This window comes from Sceloporus undulatus, chromosome 5 (genome assembly GCF_019175285.1).
Source record: "Sceloporus undulatus isolate JIND9_A2432 ecotype Alabama chromosome 5, SceUnd_v1.1, whole genome shotgun sequence".
Lineage (NCBI taxonomy): Eukaryota > Metazoa > Chordata > Lepidosauria > Squamata > Phrynosomatidae > Sceloporus > Sceloporus undulatus.
The window spans coordinates 89,588,703-89,610,055 of NC_056526.1; the positions used below are offsets into that span (position 1 = coordinate 89,588,703).

Consider the following 21,353-nt stretch of genomic DNA (forward strand, 5'->3'; position numbering starts at 1 on the left):
CTACAAAGAGAAAGTAAGTCGAACAATTATTTGATATACCAAGGTGATTTTAACAGCACTACCACTTCCTGATGGGAAGATGCTGAGCCAAGTGAAAACTACAAACAGGTTGAGTCAGTATTTGGCAATTTTATGAAAATCAGTGGTTTATTTTTGGCATGCAGGTGGCTTTGCAGTGAAATATCTACCCCCCCCCCATCTTCATATCACCGTAATGTACTCCACCTTCCCTTACCAATCATTTCATACTTGTTTAATTAAAGAAAAAAACCCCAATAAACTTTGTTATTTTAATATAGTCACTGCCTCAAAAATTATTCTAGAATAAATGTTCATCTGTCTTCACAAGGGTAATTATTTGGCTAAGAAACCAATATTGACAGAGACGCACCTTCTCAGTTGTGACTTTAGAAAGATCCTTATAAAGGAGCTTCCGAATATACTCCTGGAGAGGAGGGCGTTTCTTCTTCACAGTTTTCTCAGCTGGAGGGGGATTGCAGTAGTAATAGGCATTTTCTACCATTGTGACATACCGGGCATCTAGATGCATTGCTTGTTTTTTCCGCATCATTTGTTCCTGGAGACAAACAAAAGATGGAAGCACCTTGAGCAGGCATGCTAATTTTTTTCATCAGATCATACAATTTGTCAACCATCACATGAACCCTCCTTCTAGCCAAGCCAAGGAAACCCAAAACAGTAGCCAGTGTCACAGTCTGTTCACCAAGCAAAGATCTATTTAGATTCCCTTTCTGAGATTCCATTAACTATCATTTCCAACAGAGGCAATACAGGATCGTAACACATCTCCAACTTTCCTCTGATATGTCCTTTCTCCCTGGGTTCTTTACCAAACAAACTGCAACTAGGGTTTCCAATCCTTCTTAACTCTACATTCAAGTCCTGGAACCAGTCTAGAAACTTACTGAGAGTGAGTTAATTCTTCCAGGAACATGAAGTGCGTGTTCCATGTGGAGGCCTACAGACTAAAAATTGATCTGTGAGTTTTTCCTCTTCGACCAGAGGGGGAAATTACATTAGAATCAGAGTTGGAAGGGCCCACAAGGGCCATCCAGTCCAACCCCCCTGCCATGCAGGAAATTTCAATCAAAGCATCCCCGACATATGGCCATCCAGCCTCTGTTTAAAGACCTCCAGGGAAGGAGACTCCACTACACTCTGAGGGAGTGTGTTCCACTGTCGAACAGCCCTTACTGTCAGGAAGTTCCTCCATGAAGTATTCAAGTGTTATGTTGAGTGGGGAGGTGTTTGTTCCTCCACAGCAGCAAAGTATCCCTCACCTAATAACTTTTAGAACAATTGGTTGTGGCATATTTATGTATTTATTTACAAACATGGTTCTGGAACTGCTCTCTTGAAAACATTATTCTTACCAAAAGAACACTTGTTCTTAAATGGGATTCTGGTGATCTGAAGAGGAATCTACCGCAAGTCTCTAGCAGAGTACACGCCATTTCAATATGGTGGTGTGAGAAGTCAGACAAAAGCATCTGTGGAGATATATACATTATGTTTTGAATATCTTTCACACTGCAATCATACGTTATTCTTAGCATAATATTTTGCAGAGTCCAGAGAATACTTTGGGCTATTCTGAAATCTTTTAAATGGTAGCAAAATTCTCTCATTACAAATTCATGCCCCAGTTTTTGCTGATACATTTTAATTCCATTTTTTAAAAAAATGTATGAAATGATAAAGGCACCACTCCACTCAAACAATTTTAATTATATTCAGTTCTCTCTGCTATTTTAAAAATTCTATCTAGATCCACTTCAGTGTAATACAGACCTGAATACTCCAGAAGAAAGAACAAAGAACACTAACCTTTAAGCAATGCAGAGTGTCACTTTTTGAGAACATTTTAAACTTAGTAAGCTCTCCAATGAATCGTACAGTTTTATTTTTTGTTTCAATGTTGATCTGGTCCTTCTTTCTCACCTGAATATATTAATATATGAATTATTATTTTCAGGATTTAAGAAATAAATGTTAAAGTACCTATAAACAATCCCAAACAAGCTATCTAGGTCTGAATCCAATTGTGGACTTCTGTTTGTCAAAGGAACTTTGATCCAGTATTTTTTTTCCTGCTGGATCCATCAATAAGATACTGATTTTTGCTAATACTTCCTGCCCCTGATATTCTTCCCCACCCCCAAATCTAGATTGAAGGACTTCATTTGAGCAGGCTTTTCCCATTACTATTAGCAGAGTCCTCTGCTAGATCATACAATCATAAAGTTGGAAGAGACCAAAGATCCTTCAATAGGAGACTCTTTACCCTGATATTTCCCTGATATTTTTCTGTGCCAGAGGTAAATGGAAGTATCAAGAAATACAGACCTTTAAAATGTGACATGATAGAGGGGATTACTACTTAAAGAAATAAGGTTACCCAACCACAAATACCTCATCTAGCCCTTTGAGTCTTGGACAACAGTTGCAATATACAGAAAGTTAATATAATCTCAATTTCTTGCAAGGATGAATTCTAAAATCACTAGATTTACTATCCCCTAAGGCTTAAACACAAAACAATCTCTACTGCAGATAACAAAGACACCAAGATTGGAACTCAAGATAAGAGAAACTTATGCTTATGAACTTCAGAAATTATAGCTCTACTCACAAATATATGTATTGTTAGTCAAATGTCAGTTTCATAAAGCACAAATCTGTAAGGTTCTAAATGTAAAAGATTTAACAGATTCAAACAGCATAATATATTGTTATGAAGCTCAGTCTTATTCTTTAATGTTAATATTGCTTTCTCAAGAGATTTTTATGAATGTTATCAGATGAATGAATTTACAAACACAGAGTCAGCAGAAACATACATGAAACCTGAAGTCGCCTTTCAGCATGGAACAGAGATCCTCAGCTACATCAGACATACAGGGATGTAATGTGCCAACCAGCCTTGCATAAAAAGGTAGCAAGTCTAGCCTACAAAAAAAAAAGTTACAAACTTGTAAAGTTAAACTGCAAAGAACAAGTATTAATCTTCAACAGGTTCTTTTTTTAAACATTTTTTAAAAATATATTTTCACATGCTTATTCTGTTTTTGATTTTTAGCTTTGGAAGTAGTATCCTTATATTCAAAAGTTGATCAAACTTTTATGACTTCACAGAATTACATTTTGTGAGTTAGGGTTGTGGGTGGAAGGGAGAAAAGAATGTGGAATGACATCTGACCATGTAGTATTAATACCTTTAGATTCCACTGTTTATACATTACCATTCATATATACAGTCATACTCTTACAGATCCAGAAAAGCTTAGACCAATCTCTAACCTAAGCCCTAGTGAGATGGTCTGAAACTTCTATATGACATACACATGAAAAGGGTTGGTGGGCTAACCCTGTCATCATCTCTATATATGGACTGCACAAGTCTAAAGAGGGGAGCATCCTCTATACATGAAGGCTCTGTTGGTGATTAGAAATGTTGATTTACTAATGTTCCCAACTGCATGGAGAACTTCCACACGTAAAGGAAGTTTGGCTCTGCAGACAACTGCCCTCCTGTAAATAAAGATGGAAGCAGCAGGGCATACTCCTCACCAAGTTTACTTTATTCAGCTTTCAGCACACCTGTACATAGCTCTACTTAACAATGCAAGCCCCTAAATTAGGGGGGTTTCTTTCTCTTTCTCTCTCTTTGTGTTTATGTGCACATATTTGGTAAACATTCCTGAACTCACAAAGCTAGATAAAATAGTTCTTCAGATCAGGTCACTACCTAACTTTTTCTGTTTTACACTCTTACTACTGATGTTTATATACCGATTTAACAGCAGTCCTAGCACAATTTGAGGAAGGATTTCTGAAATGCCATCATGCTGAATATCTTCATTACAATAATATTGTCTTTTGTGTAATCCATCTTCCAAATCTGCTGGATGTTCATACATCTATATAATTTGTACCTAGCATACAATGTGAATGTAAATATATTCAGGGAGTTGGCTACATAAATCTACAGGCTGTGCAAATCTCTTGAGCATTTTTAATGTATCTCTTTAAATTTCAGCCATTTTCTTTACTACAACGACATTTGCATTTACACTAACACTTACCTTTGTCGAGGTACGATAAAGAGAGCCCGGACTAATTTTCTTCTGTTGGCCTTTGTGTTCATATTCATACAAAAATCCATTGCTGCCTATATAAAGAAAAGTGAACTTTTAAAATGAATTTTAACAAGAAATACAACTTTAATAAAAATCTAAGAAGTATATCTCTCCAAACACACATTATTTTAAGATGAAGACAGAAAAGTATCACACTTCCCAACTGTTATGTTAAGATTTCTATTCTCTTGAACTAGAGATTAGTAGCTGGCAGCTTTGGGTGACATCATCCCCCTGAATTAATTTCATCTAGCTCCTAATGGTTGGTTCCACCAACTTAAAATGAAGTGTCATCCACCATAGTTTCATATGGAGGGAAGAGAAAACTATTTTAAATAACTGTTAGGCACAAATGAATACTATTCTATACTCTGAATATATGTAGGTTGGGACTAGTATAAAAATACTTGCTCTGCAAATTGAAACATGATGATCCCAGGAAAATTTTGTGTTTAACTGCAGTAATTGTGTATGTTTTCTTGTTGCCATGTTACTTGCCTGTTTGCAATCACTAGCTTATCTCAGCTTTTGGACATTTACAAGATACAGGATTGTTATATCAATGTTGACCAATGTTTTATTGTAATCCATCCAGCAATCATATTACTGTTTTAAGAGTGAAAGTAGGAATAGAAAAACTTTTATTATACATCAGAGATTTCCCACGTTTTGGGCCTTTCCAGGTGTACTTATATTCTTTTTCATGCAAAGCAAAACAAAATTGGTAATGTGCAAAGAAACAAAGACTCTCACACACTATCTCCAGTCCCATAGAATACTTCCTACCATTTCCTTTTTTTCTGAACAGGTGGGGAAATGTCAAAACAAAGAACTGGGTTGCAGCCACCCACTACTTTATTTCTCCAGGAATATCTCAGGGGCTACATAGGCATTCTTCCAAATAGATGGTGCTAAAGGTTAGCATTTTGCTTCACAGTGTACAGGTCTTTCAGTAACAAATAAATTAAAATCATTTGCAAAATAAAATAAAATAAAATAAAGAAGGGCACTAAACCTGATAGACATCAAAGAAATTTCCTTGGGCTCCATGCTGGAGACCCTAGAATTATATTTATTATTAATTTATATTTCCATCCCACCCTTCAGCAGGAAAGGGTTCCACAGTAGCTTATACTGTGTAGTGGTTAATTTGACAGCTTCCTGCCCTAAAACGACACAAGAAAAAGGAAATGACACTGGAAGAGGGTACTAAGTACAGCAGGTATTGCCTGTTCTTCCCTCTCTTCCCAGGCCACAGAAGTGGCAGTTGGGATACAGGGAAAGTCTTTCATCAGATGCTGGGCCTAGGCATGATGAAGTTACCTCAGAATACAATACAGTGGTACCTCGGGTTACGAAATTAATTCGTTCCGCGGCTAATTTCGTAACCCGAAAAACCTTCGTAACCTGAATTGCCATAGGCGCTAATGGAAAAAATAGCTCTCTGCTGCCCTCCGGTGGCGGAAAATAGCGCCGAGGTTTTTTCGTAACCCGAAAAAACCTTCGTAAGCCGAAACAATAAATCCCTATGGGATTTTTTCGTATCCCGAAAAATTCGTAAGCTGGGTAATTCGTATCCCGGGGTACCACTGTACACAATATATCATACAGGAAAGACAGAAAGAAGAACTACTAGCTGCTAACTGTACCTTGTCTATTAGGTCTCTATTTACACAGTTTGGGAGTTGCTGAAGGAAAGCATCTACAATAAGCTTCAGGTGTGACCCAGTACTGGTTTCTTCATCTTCTTGCTCTACTTGAGTATAAAAACAAAGAGAAACCAAAAGCAAAACACTTAAAACGGTATATATAATTATTTAAATTGGTTTCTAAGTTACATACATCCACTCACCTTAGGGAGGTGAATCTTACTTTGACAATGAGGAAATACAAATAGGAAAAAGACACCCATCTCTATAGAATATTCCCTAGCATAATCTTTAGAAGGCTCAGTGAAAATAACAGAGACATGTATTTAAAATATGTACAGAAAATAGGATAGAAAACACAGCAATATCCAATGCTATTTTCATTAACAAAGAAGGACACATACACAGAGCAAGTACATACACACAAGTATTGAAGAACAGATCTTTAAAGACATCAAAAAAGATCTGGATTTGCCTTCTTCCACTAAAGAGAATCAAGGTGAGAATACAAATTGCATCTAAGTGGGAATCTAGGCTTGTGGATCATTTGTTAAGATCCAGTCTTGGAGACCTTGGCCTTGTCTACATGGGTGTTTTACCCTGAGTTACTCCTGAGCTAACTGCATTCTGCAAAACTCCACATTGCTTCCAGATTGTCTTCACAATATCCCCACCCAATTCGTGGTTTCCTCTCCCAAACCTTCATTTTTAAAACTCACCTTATGCTGCAGGTTTTTGGTGGGCTTGCAGCAACAATGAGCTTGTTAACTCACACTTCTTATTCTACATCCAGTGCCACTGGCATGGGCACAGGCCCCTCTGACGTCAGAATGAGGTGCCCAGAATCAATAGCATGGCTGGGTGCCTCATTCTGACCTCAGTAACAGCACCATGTGGCAAATGGGGACTGTGTGAGCAGTCAGCTACCCATTTGTTGCTTGAGGAAGAAAGCAAGGTAAGGAACCAATTTGGGAGCTAGAATACTCTGGGGGAAGCCCAGAGTATTCTGACAAATGTAGATAAGACCTTTGAGATGACTATGCATTTTTCATATGAGGCTTCATAAACACCACAGTAAAATTCCTATTGTGAAGGCCATCACAATCCCCTAAAAGGTTATTGCAAGGAGAAATAAGCTAAGAACTGCAAAGCACTTTGCATATTAGAACTGCTAGATAAAGATATTAATAACAAGGAGAGACTACTAGCATCCTTTCAAACTGGTCTCCTCATGGACATCCCCTTGATTGTTCCCCTTCACGGTATGTCAATTTTATGTGTTTTGCCATCCAATACAAATGGATATTCAAATTTCAAAATAAATGCTTTAATCATTGAGTTTTTGATTTGGATCAGTTGATGTGTAAACTCAAAGTAAGCTAGCATACTTAACAGATGCATTTTAAATACAGTTGGAACCTTCTGTTTTCATTTTCATCTGGTGACTCCTTTTACAAGACAAACAACTGCTGGTGATGTGAAGAATACTGTACTTATTTTCAGTTGGGTTTGTTTCAACAGTTGCTAAATATCCTATGTGATCTGCTTCATTCTGTCACTATACAGAATGTACAGTACATTCAAATGGAAATGCATTCAAAATCACACCTGAAACTCACATTTAGCATTCTTAAGGTAAAGAAACTAATATTTTAAGCTCACAGCTGAAATGTTTTCATTGCAAGGATATAAAACATTTCCCTCAGTTATCCATTTTGTTGGGGAAACTCGCTGTAAAGATGGATCATCTTAAGGATTTGTTTTGTTCCTACTGAGGATTTATAGAACACTCATCTGCAACTCCTCTGGTTACAGATAGTTTGACATTAGCTGTTCTTCCTGGAACTTCTATCTGCTCCCTACCCCTTATAAGCTTATCTGTTTGAAGCACTTTCTTTTCCTTAGTTACCACCTCAAAACTCACTTCTTGCAGCTTGCTTTCCGTTGCTATTTTCAGCTCCGGTGCTATCTGCTCCCTGTTTCTTCCCTAATCATATTAAAAATAGAACAAAAACATTTAAACATACCCATAACACCACACTGCACAGAAGCAAACTTTTATTATTAAAAAGTTTATATTTTAACATTCTTTTATGTACACGTTCTACTCCTAATATCATATTTCTTCCTATCATAATAGTATCAGCGCATATTTTAAACAGCTGGGGGCATGGAATACATTAATAATAATGTATGCTTCTTCTCATCATAAAGCTATAAAAGAAACAAACAGTGCCATAGTGAATTTTCTTAATTTGAATCTCATGCCAGAGAGCAGGGACAGAATTGTTTAGATTACTTGATCTCATTAAAATAAAAGTTACAGGCAAGCCAAATATCCACACATTTTACTAATTTTTTTATTAAGAGTCCATGAAGCAGAACTGAACGTGATTATTATAATTCACTCACATCCTCTTATAGTGTCTGTGTCTCTCACATACTTGCACACATATACACTCTTTTGCACATAACTATACAGAGTGCTTTACAACCCATCTCATTCACCTTAACAATCCTGTGAAGCAAGTGACTATGTAATTCATATATTGTACATCAGAGAATTAGAATGAAGAGCAAGTGACTTGTGCAAGGCATGCCAGTGAGTTTGTGAATACAGTACTATTTTCCACATGTGAACACAGGCTTCTCAACAATTATCGCCCTCTTGGAAAGAAGGGGTACAACACAGAATTATTTCAAAGAAAGTAAGAAAGAGAAAAAGACTGACACTGGACACTTCAAAGGGAGTTTGAAACCATCAACTACTCCTTGAATGCCAAACATAATTCTTCACAGTAAGAGTAATAGTACTTGCTTTATTTTAAAAGCCTTGCAGGCACACAGAAATTTGAATCTGGTCTTAAGAGTTACCTATTACCCTAACAGGAAAGTGTTCTACCTCTTCAATAAGACCAGTCAAAGGAGGAAAATATCAAGTCATCACCCCATTGTGCTGGGAAACTAACAATGTGTACAGTTAAATGGGAAAATCTCAGTACCTGAGTAACATTTTAAAAAAATAATGTAAGTAGCTGTATGTCACCACATATCCAAAACAGCAGCAGGAGTAAGGGAGCAGAATATGCTATCTTTTCATTATTAATGAACCCTTACCAGGGGCTATTTATCTACTTCCATAGGCAATGGGTGCTCTCAACTTACAGGAGCAAGTATCAGCTGACAGCAACTGCCAGCAGTAATGAACATTATGAGTGTTATTCCTTTCTTGCTAGAGATACAAAAGTATATTTGATTGAAAAACCTCTACACAACAAAGACTGTGGAGCTAGAGTAGTTGAAACTACTATTGTACTGATACTGCCAATCTTAAGAATATGTTAGCATCTAACATACCCAACATTCCATAAGTATTACAAGTAAGACTGGCTGCCAACTGGATTAGTTATACATTAGATTTACATAAAAATTAGTACATCTATATGTACCTCTCTGTGTTATCATTACCTTGTTCATCAAGAAGCTTTTTGGTGAGATCCTCTGCTTCATCACCACAGTCTAACTCAAGCGTGTCATCATTGATATCTAAATTCTCCAGGTCTAATTCCAGATCTTCAGTACCAGACACATCTCTGTTTTCCTTAGCTTCTTTTAACTCTGCTTCCAAAAGTAGTATAATATACATAATTATTTACATTTCTAGTTTGTCCTTTGATCCCATATATAGTATAATGCTGCTAGGTCTTAAAAATCAGCTAATTGATTAAAAATGTTATGAGAGAGACAGCTAGTTCCCTCCATATTTCAGATGCCTTCATTTTTCAAAATGTTTAAAACATTGCCAGAAAGCAGAATGTACTGCTTTGAAGTATGAAAATATGTGGCCACAGTCAAGCATTATTTTTAAAAGCTGTAAAACAGTCATACCACTAATCTAGCAGACCCACAGGTAAGACTATACCCCTATCACCCTTTCTATGTCAACATCTTCAAAACAATAAATGCCAAAATACTGTACCTCTAGAGTCATCTTTGCTTGAGTCCTTGTTTTGTGAACACTTTTCGTTATCCTTGAACAAGATTGCTGGCACAAATGCTTTTAAGTCAATAAGATTCTCATAGAAGTTTCGAGCATCTTCATCCTCCCAGATGCCCCCTTCCAAGTCATATTCACCAGGCTTGCCAGGGGTAAAAATGTCAATGCCAGGCCCATGTTCTAGAATGATACACAAAACCATTAGATCATTACTGGTTTCTGCAACAGCATCAGTTACTTTCCCTTTAATTTCTACTTGAGTATTAAGATTACAACTAAGCCAAAAGTCACTGTGATGCCAAAGCTGCTGCTGTTATCTCTGTGCTCATATCTAGATAACTCCATACCTTCTGGTACTGGTTTGTCTTGAGGAAGATCAGGCATATTTTCATCCAGAAGATCAGCTAAAGACTGAGAGTTTGCCAACAACTTCTGATAGGACATGGCAAATTCTTCATACTGCTTATGTCGATCTTCACTCAGTTCCCCTTTAGAGTGTAGAATACGCCTAGAAGAGTCAGACACAAACATAAAACAACAAAGAGGAATCAAGGGTTTTTCTAGCATTCCCTTAAAATCCAAGATAGTCCAAATGTCACAGAAGTGAACTGGTGCGGCAGTTTTTAAAACCTCTAAAAGTATTCCACGTTAAAATTCATGATGATGAATATATGATATTATTATTTGACTGTAGAATACAGGGGGGGGGGGGGGGGGGAAAACCCCAATAGAAAAAGAGCTAAAAAAAATTCAGTGGTTACTCCATCTTTTAGCTGAAATAATCTTTGCAATTTACAGCATTGTACAAGCAGTGTACAAACACATCTGAAGACCAGGCGTGCCAAAGATGGTCTAAGAAAGGGATGGGAAAAGGATGGGAAAAGGATGGTTCTCAGACCCATATGCAGTCCTCCAGGGATCCACAAGCATCCCTCCTTTTTTTTCCTTTTGTTTTTTTAAAAAAAACCTTTTTAAAAAATTAATAAAAGAAAGCCTCCTGTGTCTTGTAGGGGACAATTTTGCCAGAGGAGGCTTCCCTCCCAACTAGGAAGGTAAAGTTGAAACTGACTTTAAGTGTACTTCTCAGATGCCCTTCTTGGGCCTAAACCAGCACTGGGAGGCTGTAAAGCATGGTGAAAATACCCCCATGGTCTCTAGGGAATCTTTCAGCGTTGTGGCAGCAGTTGTCCAAAATCTATGGGAGGGCAGTGGCATCTTCCCGTTCTTGCAGCTGCCCAGCCCTGGTCCAGGATAAATTGAAATGTCACCTTCCAATCATGACAGAAATATGAGAACAAATTATATGGGTAACAATTCAATGCCCTTTAAAAACAATTAAAAATGCAACTTGTCCTTTTAGCCTCAAATCTACTGCCTGGAGTGAGCCACCTCATATTACTTAAATGTAGGGAAGACCCTGACAAGTAATTGGAGGATTAAGCATCCAAAAGCTTCAAATATCTCCAGGCCAGGACTGACCCAAGAGTTGCCCCACAGACACACACAGATACAAAGACTGTTTTTGAGAAGTCAGTTCCCCCCGACTCCTGAATCATCTGTTTGTTGACAAAAAAGAAATACAAACTGCTTTTCTCAGAACCCCTCATGAGTGTTGATACAACATTTACACAGGGTGCACTCCAATAACTTTAAAAAATCATTTCTAGACACAGACTTCGACTTCTACCCACACAGTTTTATTTTGTTTTCAGTTTTTGGCAGCCCACGCAGCCACAAAAGAGCTAGAAAAGGGCAAATTATTCCCAAACCCACTAAAGTTGTCCACCTCTGCTTTTGGCCTGGAATGGAAAGCATATGAGGGATGAACGTAAGATATTGGCAAACAAATATTACATTCCTCTGTGTTTCAGATGGAAAATTATGAAAGGGCACTGTATCATATTCAGCGGCCAGCAGGTGAGGCGAAAGAAGAACAACTATTACAACATTTCTGTCTGTATTACAAGGTGCTATGCATTAGAAAGCAGTAGCTCTACAACAACTTTGCTGAATGAAGATGAAAATAAATGATATGGCAACAAGTTTGAAATAATGGCTTAGTGTAAAAGAGCTGCAATTATTTGCACTGAACTGGCATGGGAAAGCAAAGATTTTCTAACTGCAATAATGTAGTGCATCAACAAATGTTATAAAATGACTTTCTAACCAAATGACATTCTGTAAGGGTATATACTGTAAAAGGAAAAGCCTTAAGATGTTAGCCTAAAATAAATACACTACCCCCTGAAAAAAAGAAACTCCATATTGTCACACTGAAATAAACAAAGCTCAGCAAAAGACTCAGCTCACTTAATAATAAAAGTTGTTACTTTTAGTTAGTGGTTTGTATTTCAATTAAATCAATTAAATTTTATTTTATTATTCTAATATAAAAAAGCTAATAGGTCAAGCTGTAAATTAGCTATAAGGAGATGCAAACATGGAATTGAAAAGCAGCAAATGTGCACATGATCCAATATACTGTCTATAGCCTATTCTGGTTTATTCAGTGAGTCTATTCCAGTTGGGACTAAAAATTACATGCAGGTATTAAGTCTACCTCCTTTAAAAATGAAATACAAATGAAGAATGACAAAGAAAGTCATAGAACATATAACCAACAAAATGAAAAACTGACCAAAAAAATGTAAATGTCTAAATCTGGCACAAGCAATTTTTGTGAGCTGGGGAATCACACTGTCACCAGCTGTGTAGCGCATACCCCACTGCTGAAATCAAGTACAGCAGCAAAAACAAAACAAAACACAAAAAGACTTTATTCAAGGTGCTTCTTCCACTTTAAAACAATGTGCACAAGAAGCTTTCTGTCTGAAATGGATTAGGAATTCCAGGAAGCTTCTGTAAGTGTAATATGCTCCTAAATAAGGTGCATGCTCTTTGGCAGCCTTGTCCAAAGGGGAGGAATTGCCAATAAACTACCAAATTTTAGTTGTACTGCTATGGTTACAGCCTTCAATTTTGGTTGGCCTTAGCAGCCAGGCATTATTTGTGGCCATTAATGACTCTTCCGAGTCTTCTGGGATACAGAAAGGCCTTGGCAGACAGGGTATGCTGAAGTCTACACTGCATCACACAGGAACCCTGAACATGGTGAATTTGAAGGCTCTTTCCTTTTTAAAACCAGTGCATTTCCATCCTGCTCCAACCACAGGCACTCATCTAACTTCATCGAACTGAAATAACGTGGAATAAATGCAGATCCTGATGGCATTAACCAATTTTACAGAAATTCTGTGTAATTTTTCTTGGAAGTTGATAATACTTTGGCCTCAACTTAAATGAAAAATTCTAGAAGTTATACTACTAGAGGATTTAATCATTTCTCTTCTGCCTTGCAATTTAATTGCCCACTGATAATTTACCCAGTTTCATTTGAAAGGGTATTAAAGGCCATATGACTTTGCTTGAGTGACAATAATGTGGTAGAATTCATATATCTTTTTTTCAATTCACCTAATTCTAATTATTTCAGTTTTTCTCAGTAATAAACCTGATTGTCAAACGTTGCAAAGTACATTGCACATCAGGAACATATAGTCACCAAACACTGTTAGCAGCTCGAATATTTATATTCAAGAACCTTTGCATAATTTTTTAAAAATCACATTTTTTGTTTTTGCAGATGTTTGCAGATCTTCCAATATTAATAAAAACCACCAAACCACAACATGCAGTGAGGAAAGTGAGGAGAAAGCCCTAACTGGAATGAACTATCAGAGTGGCATTTATTCCTCTTACGGAATATATTATCATCTTGTTTTCCCATGGATCATCCTTCTTACACTTAACTTCCTTTACTTTTGCTTCACCCCCACTGCCAAATTCTATGAGGAACAGTACTCTGATTCTCTTAACCATATCTGTCCAGATCTCTTCTCAGATCCATAAAGAACTACTCTGATCCTTACAGAATACAAAGCAAGAACGTTCTCAAATTATATTGCCCATTTTGGATGTAGCGCTATCAAAATCACTTCTCACTCTCACATCAATTTTTTTCATCCTCTACTGTGTCTCCTTCCTCCAAGTTCCAAATTGCTTATCAGCAGATATATCAAACATTATAATGTTAGTACATTTCCCCCCACTTCAAAACTCAAAATTTGAAACCAGAACAGTATCTCAGTTAAAACAAAAGTTCTTACCCAATCCATTTCCAATCTGTGGCAAGCATTAAAAACTTGGCAATTCATTAATACCATTTAAAATTTCACCTGTTTTGTCTTTCAATATTTTGCAGTTCCCTGTGGTCCCTTTTCAGATGTTTGGTCAAGGATGTAAAATATTCTTTTAGCAGATTTTGGAAAGGTTGCTGCTTCTCTGGGCTAATTATTTCGCTGGGAGGAAAACTCAAGTTAAATTTATCTGCTGCACTTTTAACTTTCCTTGGTACCAGACCAGCAATATCATCTCCACAATGCCGACAAAAACTAATAACCACTGAAACGTGGGTGTGGGATTCACGATCAGCATTAATAATGTTCTTTAGCTGTTCATAGATTAAAGACAAGCCTTCTTTATCTGTGAAAATGCCAACTATTGTCAGTTCTGCAATGAACCGCAAGTCCGTTCTTAGTTTAGTAATGTTGGGCATTTTTTCTTCTTTCCTTGCTTCAAAATGCTTTTTCCACACTTGCAGCAGTGATGGAGCAAAGTCAGCGTAACGCTGATGAAAGAGGGAACACAAATGCACTGCACAGTTTACATCTGATATTTTTAGCTTTGCTTCCACTATAGAAGCAACAGCCTCTGCAATGTACTTGCTTAAATTGAGACCATTAAAGTCATGGGACAAGGAGTCTCTCTGCTGTTCCGTGATAGTTTTTAACTTCTTAACAAAGGCAGTGTTTTTCTTGAGGCTTGAATCCAGCCTGCTGAAGAAGTTCTCTTCAGGGCGGCTGTCTGATGCATTCTGGTTTTTGCTACGGAGTTCCTTTCTTGCCTGGTGGCGTTCCCAAGCTTCCTGGTGGAGCTGATGGGCCTCTTCCTTCTCTCTAAATAGAATATGCATAATGAGATTTAATTAGCCTTGTTTCTAATTTTAAAAAAGAAAACAAATATTCTAGTAACACATTTTTAATATTATTTTTAATTTAAGTAGTTTAAAAAGCTGTAAATAACAGGCAACATTTCAGAAAGTGCATCCCCGCCTCCCTCTTATAAAAGGAAATGCCTCTTGTGTGATGAGTACATCAGAAGAACTAAAAAGTTTGCAAGTCTTCTGTGAAATTAAGGTTAGCACTGATAAGCACAGTCCAGATGTGAATTTTGATTGTTTCTTTTCCATTTGCACAGCCAAAGTTAGTGTACCATTTTAGCCTATTCCCTGATACATCAGATCTGGCTATGGTGACACATACCTTGATTACATCCCATTTGCACTACTGTAACACACTCTATATAGGGCTGCCTATGAAAATGCAGGGAGCATATAACTCTCTTATTAAAACAGCCTTGCTGGCTTGTTGTTGTTGTTAACTGCTCTCAAGTCAATTTTGACTCATGGCAACCCGGTGGATGAGAGATCTCCAAGATTCACTGTCCTCCACAGCTCTGCTCAGGTCCTACAGGCTTAGGTCTGTGGCACAACTATCTGGCATGTGGTCTCCCTTTCCTTCTGCTGCCCTCCACCTTCTCTAGCATTACTGTCTTTTATACTGATTCATACCTTCTCATGAAGTGACCAAAGTACAACAGCCTCAAATTAGTCATCCTGGCTTCCGGGGAGAGTTCAGGCTTGACCTGTTCTAGAACCCATCTGTTTGTTTTCTTGTCCATCCATGTCATCTGCTGTTACTGGTTTATTTACAGGCACAATTCAAGGTGCTGGTCATGAAATACATAAAGCCTTACACAGTTCCAGTCCAAACTACCTGAAAGACCTTATTCCCTATATGAACCTGCAAGAGGTCTAAGATCTTCAGGGAGAAGGCTTTCTCTTCGTCCGGCCACCATTACAGGCTCACTTGGTGAGGAGATTAGAGAGCTTTCTCAGTGCCTACTCAAAAACTCTGGAGCTCCCTTCCATGGGGAGGCCAAGCTGGTTTTCTGCTTGCTTCCATTTTACCAGCAAGTAAAGATGTTTATGCTTAAGCAGACGTTTAATGTATAAGTAGGGGAGATTTTTATTGGAGATGTTTTATTTATCTTTTAAATTGTTGGTTATTTTTAAAATTATTTTAATGTGTTTTACAAGATGATTTTAATTGTATTCAGATATTATTGTAAATGTTTTAACTATTTTTATTTACATAAATGAACATTAGTAGTAGTAGTATTTGATCACAACTGTTTCATTTAATCTAAGTTCTGAACATATGTTACTTCTCAGTTCAAAAATGTAGTACCAATGTAGTATTTTCTCTGCAAACAAGTGTTATCAGATCCTTATAAATGTGCAGTATCTCAGACTATCCCAATACTGGTGATAGAAATGTAACAGAACTAAAAACATTCTATCCCTTGCAAGATGAATCTCAAAGCACAATCTCTCTTAGCTCCATTTTATTGGAAGTGAGTTCAATACAATTATTCTGTTAATACATCATGAGCCTCTGCCTGGGACAATCATTCCTGTCCCACATTCTTGGCTTATGGCAAGTGCAAGAAAAAAAGAGGGTAAATACGAGAATGAGCGAGAAGAGATTGTTCCTCGGCATTTTCTTTCTTTTGTGAGGTACACTTAATGCTTTCAGTGTCCTGGCATCCTCACAAACATACTATGAAAACATAGGTACAAGTAACAAATACTAAAACCTTACTTAAGCTGGGCAGCTGCCTCTTCCTGTTGCCGCTTCACTTCTTCCTCTTGCTTCATTTTCTCCTCCTCTTCAAGTTTTTGCTTTTCCTCCTCTTCTTTTTTCTTCTGCTCTTCTTCAGATTTAACCTTCTCATCGTCTTTTTTCTTACGTTCCTTGTCTTCTTTTTTCCGCTTTTCCTCCTCCAGTTTTTTCTTTTTATCTTCAGGTGGTTTTAACATTTCTCTCTTCACGCCAAGCCTGACATCCTCTTTGGGCTTGTCCCTGCTGCTCACTGATCGTCTGTCACTGAACTCCTTATCTTTATTACTTAATGATGTTTCTTTTTCTTCCATGCTTGTCGACTTCTTACGTTCAGCTGGCATTATGTTACCCAGGAAGATCTGAAAGACAATTAACATGAAACTGTCATTATATTTTCAATTACTCAATCAAGGCTTCCTTATCTATATCCACAATCTTTTGGATGGGCTGTCAAACTAGCTCAGTATCAGCAAATTGAGTACTAGCAGTATGGCGCAAGTACCATCAAACTCTTTCCACCAGCCCATAGAATAAAGAACCAGATCAGCCTAAGCATTTTGGTAACTTAGGCCCTATACAGACAGGCCAAAATAAAGCTGCTTAAGGTCACTTTGGAGGTATGGTGTTTCAATGATGCATGCATCCTAAGAGTCCAGAAGCTGCACCAAAGCTGCACTCCAGTCCTTAGGACTAGAGCATGGCTTTGGTGCGGCTTCTGGACTCTTAGGACGCATGTATTATTTAAACAGCATACCTCCAAAGTGACTCAAAGCAGCTTTATTTTGGCCTGTCTGTATCAGGCCTTACTTAAAAAAAAAAAAAATCCAAGTCCTACCCCCACTCAGTATCATTAATAAATGTGGGACACTACCAACCAGGAAGCTATCCTGAGCAAGTCCTATTGAAGGAACTAAAGAGATGAGGCTCCGATTACACAATGCTCAATTGTACTGAAAACCGGTTGGCAGCCATATCACCTTAACTCAGGGTTGGATTGCCTTTGACCCCTGACCAAACCCCACTGCATAGTTGAGAGGGAATTTCTTTGTTACACAAGACACTGGACTACTACAACAACAAAACCCACCGTGTCAGTTTCTCTCCCTTCCCAGTTGTCATCACAGGCTTCTGGAGAAGTGGCCTTACCATCAGGACAAAGGGGAGGGAACACAGAAATGGAGGCAACTCAGCACAGTAGCAAACTCACTCTTCCTCAAACAACAAATTTCCCTTGCTGGAATATACCATGGTTCATCTTTCCTACTCAAACAACATCTGTAACTGGAGCAATTGCACCATAATAAAAGCAATTCTGATAGCATACCAGACATTAATTAGTCATTTAAAGATGTTATCATAGCCAAGTTGGCATCAATTAAATTAAATAAGCAAAAATGTGGTCTCTTGGAAAAAATAATCCCCACTTCCAGTTTCTGCTTTTAACTGCTTATTATCAAAGTTGTAAATTTAGAGTCAAACAAACCAGAACAGATACCCCAAATCAGAACCACCAGATATTATCTATTTTCCCTCAAAATACAGGACTGAATTTCTATCCTCTCCCAGTAAAAGTGGAAACTTTAGAATGCTATGGCAACCATGCTGAAAGGATGAGAATGAACCTTGAATTAACTATTGTTTGAATCTCAAAAAGTTGTATTGTAAAGATATTTCAAAGACTGTCAACTATTGAATGCAACAATTTAAGAATAAGAATGTTGTTGAATGGACATGATTGTAACTTGTTTTATAACATTTCATAAATATGCCTTCAAATTTTAACTTTCAAATAAGCTACAGTTGTCAAACTTGTAGCATGGACCATACTGGAGCTATATGTATTTACAGCTGTATAGTGACATACAACAGAGGCAGCAAACCTGCAAATAAGGTAGCTTAATTAAATGAACGTAGGCTAGCATACTTTTTACCATCTCTGTTTTTAGGATAAGCTATACTGTAAAATTAGAGGGCCAGCATGGTATAGTGGCATGAGCATTGAATTATGACACAAGACCACATGCTTGGCCATTGGAACCCAACAGGTGACCTTGGGCAAGTCACACTCTCTCAGCCTCAGGAGAAGGCAATGGCAAACCTCCTATGAACAATTTTCATCAAGAATATCCCATGATAGGGTCTCCTTAGAGTGGCCATACGTCAGAAACGACTTGAAGGCACACAACAAAAAATATTATAAAATGTATTTGTTAGGTAAATCTCAGAAACAATACCATGAGTTATTTTTAAATGAACAATAAATGGTTAGATAAATTAAAGCTACAACACTCCTGTAAAATAGATGTGCAAGTATTAAAAAATTAATATTTTAAAAATTAAGAAAAATTCAGAATACAAGCCTCCAAGCACACGTTCACTATTAAAATCAGGAGAAAAGAAAAGAGAACTATGGCCCTATACAGACAGGCCAAAATAAAGCTGCTTCAGATCACTTTGGAGGTATGGTGTTTCAATGATGCATGTGTCCTAAGAGTCTGGAAGCTGCACCAAAGCTGCACTTCAGTCCTTAGGACTGGAATGTGGCTTTGGTGCGGCTTCTGGACTCTTAGGATGCATGCATCATTGAAACACCATACTTCCAAAGTGACTCGAAGCAGCTTTATTTTGGCCTGTCTGTATTGGGACTATCAGTTAGTTCTTACAGATTTCTAGGAAGATATTTAAAACACACTTATTTATAACATAACTATTATTTTATCCAAATCAGTATACCTTTCAAATGACTAGTCTACCTGCTTTCGGCACAGCTGAAACACAGTTTGAACTACCAAGGGCACTTTACTGCTAAATTCTCTATTTAATGTGTTCCAGCTTCCAGCCACTGTAACATTCTCATGTGACCAGAAGGAGTTTAACACTGAAGTAGTAGTTGGCTGCTACTTTGTTTGGAACAGAAGAAGTGGAGGATGTGGCCCTGCAGATGCTACTGAATTATAGTTCTTAGCAGTCCCAGCATTGCCTTTCCAAGTTTTCTTGTTGTACAACCTGGATCTGAAATGTACTTAATGAGCACTATTACCATCTAACGTAAATAACATTGTAAAAACAGTGAAGTTTCAAACTATTTTTCCTGCGGCACACCAGTTGAATAAACAAAAATCAACCAGAACTTGTGAGTTGTCTAACCGCTCAGCCACGCTGATGTCACACAGCTAATTGAGCTCTGGTGCAACCTACTGCCTCCACAAATCACATAAATGATTTCACTTGTGTGGATTTCCAGTGTCACAAGGTCTCAGATTACAGACACCTGCTTCTGGAAGGTTCCAAGTTACTATCAAAACAAACCAGGATAACGTTGATAAAAAAAAAACACCAATCAAGGTGAGATTATGGGGAAATTCCAAACTATGAATGCCCTTGGAGGACCATTCAATCCAGTATTACATAATGTAAAGATACAGATTGACCATGACTCTGCTTAGAGAAGGCCATCCACCAAAATTCAGTGGCCAGTTAATATCACATTGTGTGATATTGTGATTATCCAGCGATTATCGCGTGAATAAATAGACATTCTAATGCCAGTTTTTATTCACGGGATTTTCTCGTTGTGTGATAATCTTCCTGCTATTGTGCAATATTGACAAGAGCATCCCACTATGCTCCTGTCTTTTTTGCCCATGTGATAAAGTGCTGCAAAACAGAAAGAAAAAGGGAGAGCAGCCTGCCTCTCAAGGTGTCCCTCAGCATGTTAAAAAAGCACACTGTATTTGTGGCGACCAAAATAGAAATAGTAAAAAAAAAAAAAAAAAAAGTTGAGGCTGCTAAAGGAAAAGTCATCCCTGGAAGCGTTTTGGAGGAAACTTTCAAGTGGTCTCAAGATGTAGATTATTTATTTATTTATGCAAGGGCTTACCTGACCTGGCATTTAATTTCACATGTACAGATTGCTAATTTCTAAGGAAACGTTTGCTGAAATATGCAGAATTGCTCTTTTTTGTCATGTAGAAACCTCTATTGATTTTCCCTCATGTTATTATTATTATTATTATTAACCTTCATTTATAAAGTGCTGTAAATTTACACAGTGCTGTACATACAATCTTATTAACTGGACGGTTACTTCTGTCTGTAGTACCAAAGTTTCTGTTAAGTAAGTAACATCTAGGAACTCATCTACTTTATTAATTGAGGTATACTGTATTCACATGGCTTCAAATCTAAAATCATCGGTCCAAAACACACTGCAGAAATAATCCAGTTTGAGACCTCTTTAACTGCCCTGGATCATTGCTAGGGAATCCTGGGAACTGTAGTTTCTTGTGGCATCAGAGCTCTCTGACAGAGAAGGCTAAATGCCTCACAAAATTACAGCTCCCAGAATTCCCTAGCATAATCTCAAACTGGATTATTTCTGCAGTGTGTTTTGGACCAAAGCTGTAATGAATTATTTTCAGTAACTACTCTTGGGAAGCCTAAACAGTGAAGGGAGGTATGTGCTATTGAGCTTAAAAGTAAAAGTAAAGGTAGTCCCTGGATATGAATGTCTAGTCGTAACCGACTGTAAGGGTAGTGCTCATATACGTTACTAAGTCAAAGAGCCAGCATTGCCCAAGGACTACGCAGGTGGCCATGTGACCAGCATGATTGCACTAAACAAAGTTACCTTCCCACCAAAGTGATACCTATTTATCTACTTGTACTTGCATGCTTTCGAACTGCTAGGTTGGCAGAAGTTACTGAGCTTCTGTGCCTTCAAATATGTACTCTTACTATAAAA

The 21,353-nt window shown here is 37.6% G+C and overlaps 1 protein-coding gene across 10 annotated transcripts in view; it reads right to left on the minus strand.

The window, feature by feature from the left end:
* The window catches only part of UPF2 (UPF2 regulator of nonsense mediated mRNA decay), a 53,545-nt gene that overhangs the window by 24,674 nt on the left and 7,518 nt on the right, over window positions 1-21,353 (minus strand). For 3 of the 10 annotated variants that reach the window (XM_042467582.1, XM_042467584.1, XM_042467579.1), the window contains exons 2-13: window positions 16,589-16,968; window positions 14,042-14,821; window positions 10,154-10,314; window positions 9,789-9,986; window positions 9,278-9,430; window positions 7,734-7,796; window positions 5,810-5,916; window positions 4,107-4,192; window positions 2,862-2,970; window positions 1,849-1,962; window positions 1,395-1,511; window positions 392-577 (exon numbers count right to left, since the gene is read on the minus strand). In XM_042467582.1, the coding sequence (XP_042323516.1) occupies window positions 392-577; window positions 1,395-1,511; window positions 1,849-1,962; window positions 2,862-2,970; window positions 4,107-4,192; window positions 5,810-5,916; window positions 7,734-7,796; window positions 9,278-9,430; window positions 9,789-9,986; window positions 10,154-10,314; window positions 14,042-14,821; window positions 16,589-16,950 (2,436 nt within the window). In that variant the 5' untranslated portion in view covers window positions 16,951-16,968. The remainder of the gene's footprint in view (window positions 1-391; window positions 578-1,394; window positions 1,512-1,848; window positions 1,963-2,861; window positions 2,971-4,106; window positions 4,193-5,809; window positions 5,917-7,733; window positions 7,797-9,277; window positions 9,431-9,788; window positions 9,987-10,153; window positions 10,315-14,041; window positions 14,822-16,588; window positions 16,969-21,353) is intronic. The other 7 variants (XM_042467589.1, XM_042467588.1, XM_042467583.1 and 4 more) reach the window with 6 other exon arrangements.